The following is a 9,922-nucleotide window of genomic DNA, read 5'->3' on the forward strand; positions in this document are numbered from 1 at the left end:
GCCGGTATTCACAGTTTGTCTGTAAGTTCGTCAGGCGGAAGGTGGTGTCTGGTCCCTTGTACACCTGGGTGGGGAGAGGAGAGGAGAGGGGACACCTTTAGGGGGGGTTCATCTCACACAGCACCTTCCCCTCAGCTCCAGCAGTGCTGGACACTGCCCTGAGTTCTTCTCATTGTGTCAATTTACAATCTCTGCTTTTATTTCCGAAGCACAGTTTGTCTGTAAGTTCGTCAGGCGGAAGGTGGTGTCTGGTCCCTTGTACACCTGGGTGGGGAGAGGAGAGGAGAGGGGACACCTTTAGGGGGGGTTCATCTCACACAGCACCTTCCCCTCAGCTCCAGCAGTGCTGGACACTGCCCTGAGTTCTTCTCATTGTGTCAATTTACAATCTCTGCTTTTATTTCCGAAGGATTTCTGGGTCGTTCTCTTGTGAAGCATCCAGAGTTTCCTGCCCCACACTGAGACCTGGGTTGCAAAGCTCAGAAAATATAGGAATAAACCCCAAATCATTCTGATTCTGCACAACTACTGCCCCACACATCTCCCCTACAAGCGTGGGGCAAGTGCTGTCTGTGACTAACAGAGGCAGAGATGCCACAGATCCTAAGATTTAAGGCTCAAAAGAGCCACAGGAAACGCTGGGAGAACAGGATAAACCACTGTCAACCCACTTCCAGATAACCCACTCTCCCACATCCACCTTTGCAGCCATCTGCTTGTACAGTGTGAGCAAAAGGTCAACAGGGAAACAAAGCTTCAGGTTGACTTCCCCCTGGGGCACCCCTCGCTGCCCTAGAGGGGCAGGAGCCTGCACCAGAACCCTCACATCTCACCACGAGGAGCTGAGTTGCAACAAGAAGCACCCCTGGCAGTCAGGATCCCTGCCATGAGCATCACCAGGCAGAATATCAACCTTCAAATACAGATGTCTTTGGGTTTTTCCCCCCCCCCCCAGTATTTTTTTTTCAAGGAAGAAAACTTCAAGTTCTTTCTGTGAAATAGAAGGTACCTGATCAAACTCTCTCCCAGCAGCAAGCTGAAGGATGTAAACAATGGCATCTCCCTTCATGGGCTGTAGAGGTTCCCATGTGATTTCATAAGTGTTCTCTTCCAGCTGAGTTGCTTTGGGTGCTAGAAAGAAAAAAGGGGTTTGTCAGCATTTTAGGAAAAGAGAACAATGGTCTCTACAGATGTTCTCAGTTTTTCAGTCAGAAGAAAAAGGTCCAAAATCACCAGTGATTACAGTGACTCATGTTCACAGCTAATGGAGGAAATGGGCACTGGTTTTGGTGGCAGCCAGGAAGTTTTCTTGCTCTGCCTGGAGCTAGGCTTTGGTTTTGTACATTTTCCATCAAAATCTTTTCAGTTCTAATGGAAATGACCAGGCAGTGGAAATCTAAAAGCTTAATGTCTTCCCAGTGGATTTGTTAACCATAGAGGTAATGGACATATCAATAATTTTAGGCAATTGCAATTTGTTTCTGTTTTTCTTTTCCTTTGTTATATTTTTATGACATTGGCTTAAATGATGATCACTGTAGGTTACACTTCTCTGTCTTTTCAAGCTGACAAGGTGAGTCTCTGCTGTCTATTGCTCCCAAATCACTGGAGAAAACAGTATTGAACACCCAGCTATCTCCAGAGCTGTAATTACATGTCCTAAATGTGGTTGAGTCAACTAATTTTCCTGCAGATAATTAGTGTTCTCATCTTCAGGACAGCTTTCTCTAATGGCAAACTTCAATGCTCATATTAGAAAGTGAAGATCAGAGGAATTAGTTAAGTTACAAAGAGCACTTAGGCAAATGACAACACATCTCAGATGATAGAGAACTCCAAAAAATGACTTTCCAGTTGAAAAAGGGGAGAAGAAATCCTCACAGTCAGGGGTGAAAGAGCCACACGCTGGTCCTACCCCAGCACAGGGAGCCCTCCTTACACCAAGATAAAGCAGGTTTCTGTTCCCCCATCCCACAGAGACCCTGGAAAGACACTGGGCTGGGAAGAGAGTCAGGTTGTAGTGCTCCCCCCACATAAGCAGCTTGCAGAAGTTTCTAGTTTCTCACCTTTAAGGGATGCTGGTGGAGACTTTGTTGTAGTGAAAGCGTAAACTTCAGAAAACCTTCCCTCTCCAGCATCATTGTATGCCTGGATTTTAAAATAGTACGTAGTGGATTCACTGAGTCGTTGTACCTTGTATGTGTGACAAGGACCATTATAAACAGTAACGAACCTGGAGGGAAGAAAAAAACCCCAACAAAATGTGGACAAACTGGAATCCTTCAGCCATCGCCAATTTTCACACACCTCAGTCTCTTAAGCCAAACACTTTTGTGTCTAATAAAAAAAAAAAGTGACAAAAAATGCAAACTCAGGAGCAATCTTTGGGATGCCCAAATCACTTTTAGTGCAGACAGAAGTGAGAACACTTAAAATATCTTCAAATCTTGAATGTGAAGTTGTAAAGCAGTGATGTCCTTCATGATTGTTATCCAGAAGGACAAACGTCACGTTCCCATTATCCTACCTGCCAAACCTGTCCTCCATCTGCAAGTTGAATTGTGTAGGGTTGGGAATTAAAGCTCTGCTTGGACCTTCACCCCATTTAAGTTTAAGGCTCTGGTAGCTGAAGACCACGCATTCAAGATGAGGGGGGTCAGGAGGTAGTGGTTTCGTTTTGGCTTTAATGGAATGACTGAAAGGACCAACTCCAAAGCTGTTGATGGCCTGTATTCTGATTCTAGAAGGGTGAGAAGAGAAGCTCTGTGGTTAATTCACTGAAAAAAATACTGCTAGGTCATAAAGCAAGAGTTAAAAATTTGTCAAGACTATAACTCCAAACAATAAGCCAATAAATAAAGCAATTAAAATGCAGTTAGAAATTAACTATAAAAACAATCTACTCCCAAACGCGTCAACCTAATTACATTGTTTTCAACATAATGAAGCTCTGGTGGTTCTCAGGATTGTTCAGGTTTATTCTGTTGGGTGAACAAGCACCCAGGTCCACGTAAACCTGGAACTCTTCACCTCCCACCAACGCTGAAGATCCATGACCTGAACTCAGCTTCAAGGAAGGAGGAAGAGCCGCTCCTTTCCAACAGGAACAGCTACTTTCTCACCCCTCCATCCCTCTTCTTTTTGGGGAGATATTGATCATTCCACTACACACACTGCTTCACAAAAAATTCCAAGCCCAGAAAAATTGGAACAGAGCCTTGGCTTTAAGAAAATTCCAAGCCCAAAAAAATTGGAACAGAGCCTTGGCTTTAAGGCAGACAGAACATTCATCTTCACACAGCCACCTGAACTCCTCACGGCTTGATTCTGGATAGGACACTTTTAGTTTGGGGTTTTTTTTGAGTTGTGGAGTGAAGTAGGCAAATAGTCTGTAAGCTGGATGAAAAAATCATTAGCAAAATTTAAAACACTTCCCTCAAAGCTACTGCTTGAAAATCCTGCAGATGTGACTTCAGAATTCTTACCTGTACAGAGTGTCAGGCAGCAGGTTCTCAAGGACGTGGCTCGTACTTCTTCCAACAGCTACGAGCTGTTTCTCCCCATACTCTATGTTATATCCAGTGATCTCTGCCCCATGGCAGCAGGGTTCTTCCCATTGAATTGCAAGGCACGTTGACAAAGGAAAAGCAATTTCCACTTGATCTTCTTCAAGTAAATGCAGCACTGACACTGCTGCAGGCACCGAGGGGGGGGTGCTCACCACACTGGTCTCCCCAAACAGCCCCACGCCGGCGACGTTCACAGCCTGAAAGACACCACGTGCCTCTTACTGAACCTGCTGCCTTCTAGCTGAGTTAGTTCAGGTAACTGGATGGCCCTGTGCCTTTCCTCAGGGCTGCACACAGAAGGTTGTTCCTACCTGGACTCTACAGTAGTAGGTGGTTGCAGGTGTGAGGCCTTTCACTTCATAGCTCTGGCAAGGGCCCGTGTAAACGATGTGCATCGAGCCCTCTGCCTGGCCCCAGTCCAGCCTGTACTCCCCAATCTCTGCACCGTTGCAAGCAGGGCTCTGGGGGTTGGAAGGACATGTTTTGTTTCAGCTACTGCACCCCCCCCCCTCCACCAGGCAAGCAGGATCTCTCAACAGAGCAGAGAAGCCCTGGGGCTGAAACCCGAGGGCTTTTCCACCACAGCCAAGGGTATGGCTTTTGAGTTGAGCTTCTTAAAAGGTTTCTGTCTTGGCATGTGGCTAGAACAACACAGTTCAGAGTTTGAATGACTCACAACCTTCACCTGGATGAACTAAATAAATGATATATGAGTTACCATACTGTGAGGAGGATTAAACAGCACCTGATTCATTCAGTTAAAATGGGAATTCACAGCTGGCAAAATGTACAAAACCAAAGTACACCTCTACAAACAGAGGTGCTCAAAACATTCCACCTCCACATTTATTTCTCTCATTTCTGTGTATCACAAACGTGTCACTACAATGCCAAAAGCCAGCTAGTCATGTGTGTATTAGTGAATTGTCAACACCTACCTCCCACGAAACTACGACACAAGTTGCACTTTTACAGGTTATCAGGGGTTTGCAACATTGGTCAGGGGGTCCTGGAGCTGTAGAGACCTCTGCTTTCTCAGAGTGGGGGCCAAACTGTAAGGGAACAGGACTGCATGAGTACTGCAGGATGCACAAATGTACCAGCTGAAGAAAACAAGTTATTTGTAACTCGACAGAGAAATAAATAGAAGAGTTCAGTGCTTAGTTTCACAGCATGGTTTAAAATTCCTGTCAGGTAGTTTACTCTCAACACCAGCCCTATGCCTAGGGGAGATCTGCAGTCCTCCCTCCTGATTCCCACTGTTTTGTAACTCCTCCTTCCCTGTTGCCAGGATCTGGCTTCCAGAAGCAGCTGGGTACTGTTTCAGGCAGACTTTTATGCAACTAACATTTACCCCCACCTCGTTCAGACCCAGCATTCTCTGAACACACCCCTCTCTACACAATACTATCCCCACACCAGCAGTCTGCAGAGCCTACACTAATTGGCCAATGTAAGGCAACTGCTTATGGCACAAACAGAAGGGGTTCCTCCAGGGCAGGGTTTACACTGCAGCCACAGAAACAACTCCAAGGAGTAAGAGAATGACAAACTAAGGAACTAGCACTAACTCTGGACTAGTTACCTTCAGCACTGACAGTAGCTCTAAACAGAAATCCAACACACCCTGAACAACCCCTTAGCCAGGGACTTTCAGTCTTTTCTTCAGCCCTGGTTTACTGAATCTTCTTTAAATTGTGTTTTTTATGCTGCAGGAAATTTTCCTCCTTCAACAGAACTACGACAGAACATAGAACTACAAAATACCAGCAGGCTGCTGAGACAACAGTCTCATTACTCTCTCTTCTGTACAAAAATCCCTCATCTCACTGGCACAGTGGTTACCCCAACTTTGTTTGCAGCTCGTATCCAGAAGCAGTATGTCCTCCCTGGCAGCAGGTTGTTCACCAAGTGTTCACATGCTGGACCCTGATAGAGTTGTCTCCGTTCCTCTTGCTCAGAGTTTGCCATCTCCAGAATATATTCAGTGATCTCAGAGCCTCCATCTACAGATGGGGGGCCTAGGAAATAAATTAACATTTTTTTTCCCTCCCCTATTGATTTTACAGAGCACTTTTTAAAGTAGGTTCTCATTAGCTTTCTCAAGCTATAGCTTTAGTCAGATGAATTCAAATTTAATTCATTTAATTCAATAATAAATTCAATTTAGAGTGCAGGCTTTTATTCTATAGCTGTGCAGAGGCACTTTATGAAGCTTGCTTTTTTCTCCCTAGATACCAACAGATCAGCTTAAAACAGCCTTTTTTTTTCCAGGTATTTTCCACATTTCCTTCAAAAACCAGTGTATCTTTGGTACTTTTTGATTATCTCCTTTATGGAGATAAAAATAAGGAAGGTGAGCTTTTAAATTGTCAAATGTGTAAGCAGAGAGGCTGTCAGCAGCTTTCTCACTGGAAGAAGTTTGTCTGCTAAGGTCTCCCCATGCCACTGCTCATGCACAGATCACCAAATCAGAGGTGGTTAGCAAGCTTGGGTCCTCTTACAAAAAGCCCCAAAATCAACCAACAACATCTATCTATATTTTTCTTCTTTTCTTTCAGGACATTTAAAATCAGAAAAGTATTTTACTCAGCAACACTGGAGCTTACCCCACTGCAAAGTGATCTCCTTGGGCTTAGCTTTGCCTGCCAGGCAGGGAGGGGGACACGGGCCAGGAGGAACAGCTGATGTTGTAACAGTCATAACATCAGAAGCCTGGCAATAACACACAGTGTTTTAGAGTGGAAATACAAGTATTTCACTGAAGCAGAGAAATGGCTTTCAGAAGCAAGTTTGCTTTCATTTTTTCTCACCTGGCTCTCACCACCTTTACTGACACAGGAAACTCTCAGTCTGTACGTGGTGCCAGGCTTGAGGTGATCACACACGTGCTCTCTCTGGGAGCCACTGTAGATGTTGTCCCACTTACCTCCTTCTGAAAGACAGACAACACTTCACACTCCTAAACCTCAGGAAAACTCAGCCTTGAATATTCCCTCACACATCACTAATTAAGGAGACTGCCAAGCCACAAAACCCAATTTGAAGGCTCAGTAACACAACACACACGTGAGAACCCAACAGTCATCAGCAGAGCAAGGGCTGGTGAGATCAGTACCCTCCATTAGCACTGAAAGATCACTGCTTACCCACTGATGTGTCTGAGATCTCCAAAAAGTATTTAGAAATGTCTGATCCTCCATTATCTTTAGGTGGCTCTGAAAGAAATCAACATCTTAAATGATAGATTTCAAACCAAAGCATTACTCTCTTATCAAATTTTCAGAGAACAAATTCTTTCATTACAGAATATATCCAAGGAGAAAGCTCAATTCAAACAGAACTAGAAAACTGTGTACTGGTATGTTCACAATGTTTCCCAGCACAGTTTATTAACTGTGATTATGCCAGGAAGAAGAGTAACTAGGAAAATGCTGCCAATTTCTGGTATCATCTTGTATTTTTGGTTAAGGGCACATAAAAATTATCCCAGCCTCACATTAAATCTAGAGGCTACCACAGCAGCCACCAGCACTGGCTAAAATGAAGAAAGAAAATAGGACTTTCATCCTACAGCCCCCAAACCAACCAACATGCACTTTTTGGGTGATGTTATGTATTTCTCTGTTTTTTTTTTTAACCTGCATCACTGTGTGATGTTGATAAGGAGCACTGAAGCATGGTGTGAACAACAGGTCACCTACCCCACGTCACTTTCACACTGTGTGAATGGATCTTGCCCTTCACAGCTGGTTTACTTGGTGGTCCAGGTTTGTCAGGATTGGTGCTGTGTTCTACCACCTCACTAGGGCTACTTTTTCCTTCACTGTTGTAGGCAAAAAGCTGTTTCAGGAATAAATATAAATAAGGGTTTGATTTCATGACAAGTCACATCCTGCTGAGTTCTTCCATGAAAACAACTCCAAACCCCAAGAAAAGACAACAATTTAACAGAAAACAAAATCAGCTAGTGCAAAAAAATCTGATTCCCCCAAAATCTATTTAACACAAGTACTGCAGGTCATTTTCTGCTGCTGTCTCCACAGAAAGGGTCTTAGCTGTATGACAATGCTGGGAGTCCAGAAAAGAACACTGTTGTTAATTGAATTAGAAACAAAACACAGTACAAACCCTAAACTTATAGGATGTACTCCTCCTTAGATTTCTTAAAGTGCACGAGAGTTCCTCTCCATTGTACTGGGGCTGGAAACCATAACCCTGTAAAGAAGGGTCAAAATAAGAACAAAGGCAATCACTAATTTTCCACAACACACCAAAAAACAAATCAGATGGGTCGAATTTTTGTTTTGAGCATGAACTTCAATCTTTGTTTCAGGAGCCCATGAAACACTTGCCAACTCTGGTGGCATTTAGCAGCATTTTATTTGGAAACAAACCACAGAGCTCAACTTTTATTCAATCCCTGCTGCCTGTGAGGCTTCTAGAGGTGGAACAAACCCCAGCCACTTACAGAACCTTCTTCTTCCACGTCCAAAGTGTAGGTGAGGGAGTCATCTGCAGACACCCCACTCGGGGGGCTCCACCTCAGGGCCAGCCAGGTGACTCCAGCCTCCAGCAGCACAGGGGGGGAAGGGGCTGGGGGCACCATCCCTGCTGTGTGGTAGGTCACGGTCTCACTGAAGCCACTGCAAAAGGTGTTTTTTTGGAGACATGTTGACAGCAGCAGAGGGAGTTGATGTGAAAAGAAGTCCTCTGATAACGTGGCATTCCTTACCTCATGCCGATGTCGTTTTTAGCAGCTAATCTGAGGGAGTATTTTGTAGAAGGAGAGAGTTTGGTGAGTTTGTACTGCTTCAGGTGCCCGTAGTAGCATTCTTTGAAGGGTCCATTCTTCCCCTGAAAAAAGAAAAGGAGAACAACCTGAGTCAATTTTGCACAGGGATTGTATGCTCCCTGCTAAGGGCAACTTCCTCCCTCTCAATTTTCCTAAATTTCATTTCACTAATTAAAGAATAATTTCAAAAATCAGCAAGCCTAAGGAACATAAAAAGCTCTTCTCATCATGGTCATACTGAGGATGCTGCTCACATTCTTGATAACAAAGCCACACCTTGGTGGAGCTGTTTGGCACTGTGGATTTGCCAGAAGTGGTAAGAAATGACTGCAGTTAAAACACAACAAAACACTTTTTATCCTTTTGGGATACATTTCAGTAAGAAGTTCAGGAGCTGTGTGGTAATTTGCAAAGACACAAGCCAACTGCTGGCCCACTGAAACAGAGCAAGGGAATTCATGATGCTCTGAAAGGCAAATGAAGGAGTTTTATGCCTTTCAGAGCTGTAAGGATTGTCTGCCCACACTGCTGCAAGACCAGCCCCTTGAATCAAGCTTTTTAATTGGCTTGTCCCTTTAAAACTGTCTGGACAGTTGCACTGAAAATAGCTGATGTACCTAAGCTAAAAGTATTTTTAAGTATAATTGGTCTACAGATGTCATTATGATTTTTTTTTGTTTTGTTTTTACTAGAAAAGGTCTTACCTCATCCCATTCTAAAAGAAAATTGGTTATTTTGGAACCATTGTCATTTGAGGACTGAAAAGAAACAATGACAAAAAGTTAAAAATCAAACGGTTGTCCTTGTATAAATATTTTTACACATTAAAAAAAACCCAAAACATTTAACAATTAAATATGATCTACTCCAACAGACTTTTAAAACTCAATATTTGAGCTTTAAAATGTCTGCAGCAGGCCCAGGGAACAGCTCTCTTCTTCCACAAACACTCTTGTGATGATAGGAAACTACTGTGGGCACAGACACACGTCCTCAGTAAAATGAGTAAGAAAGGGGGAAAAAACTAGGGAGTAATTCTAACTGGTTTAACTCCTCAGAAGGGTTTTATGAATAATGCAATGGAGATTTTTATCCTTTTCTTCTTTGTGTCCTTGCACTGCGTGTTCACAACTGCCTGAGCAGTGTGAGCATCCAGACAAGCAGCATTTGTGCTGGTTGTGACACATCAAGTGGGAACTTCCCTTGCTTTCTAAATCCAGATTATACAAATAATTTCATTTATTGAAGTCGTTTAGGTAGAAACAGTTTTCCAGGGATAAGGGGAGTCATAAGAAAAACACAAAAAGGCAAGAAAACAGTTACCAACAAGTCTTCACAGATACTATATATTCATATATATATATGTATATATTCAAAAGCCAGATTAAAAATCTTAAATCTACAAACAAGCCAAAGAAATTAATTTTAAACAGGTCAGAATCATCACAATTCTTAATTTATAACATTAAGTCATATCTATTTATCACCCAGGACCCCCAAGCAATACATATAAAGGCTCTAATCCTTTCCAGTGCTGCCAAATCAGAATATTTCCTGC

At 43.2% G+C, this 9,922-nt stretch overlaps 1 protein-coding gene across 1 annotated transcript in view; it reads right to left on the bottom strand.

Annotated features, from left to right (window-relative positions):
* LOC103771927 (fibronectin type-III domain-containing protein 3a-like) overlaps positions 1–9,922 on the bottom strand; it is a 25,286-nt gene that overhangs the window by 278 nt on the left and 15,086 nt on the right. Inside the window, exons 10-25 of the mRNA XM_008939247.1 lie at positions 9,069–9,122; positions 8,305–8,426; positions 8,041–8,215; positions 7,701–7,787; positions 7,274–7,412; positions 6,719–6,787; positions 6,383–6,501; positions 6,179–6,284; positions 5,415–5,590; positions 4,508–4,621; positions 3,881–4,030; positions 3,486–3,766; positions 2,528–2,740; positions 2,067–2,233; positions 1,010–1,131; positions 1–64 (exon numbers count right to left, since the gene is read on the bottom strand). The exon at positions 1–64 is cut by the window's left edge and continues 278 nt beyond it. Coding sequence (XP_008937495.1) covers positions 1–64; positions 1,010–1,131; positions 2,067–2,233; positions 2,528–2,740; positions 3,486–3,766; positions 3,881–4,030; positions 4,508–4,621; positions 5,415–5,590; positions 6,179–6,284; positions 6,383–6,501; positions 6,719–6,787; positions 7,274–7,412; positions 7,701–7,787; positions 8,041–8,215; positions 8,305–8,426; positions 9,069–9,122 — 2,158 coding nt within the window. The remainder of the gene's footprint in view (positions 65–1,009; positions 1,132–2,066; positions 2,234–2,527; positions 2,741–3,485; positions 3,767–3,880; positions 4,031–4,507; positions 4,622–5,414; positions 5,591–6,178; positions 6,285–6,382; positions 6,502–6,718; positions 6,788–7,273; positions 7,413–7,700; positions 7,788–8,040; positions 8,216–8,304; positions 8,427–9,068; positions 9,123–9,922) is intronic.

This window comes from Merops nubicus, unplaced genomic scaffold (genome assembly GCF_000691845.1).
Source record: "Merops nubicus isolate BGI_N331 unplaced genomic scaffold, ASM69184v1 scaffold18614, whole genome shotgun sequence".
In the NCBI taxonomy this organism is placed as follows: domain Eukaryota; kingdom Metazoa; phylum Chordata; class Aves; order Coraciiformes; family Meropidae; genus Merops; species Merops nubicus.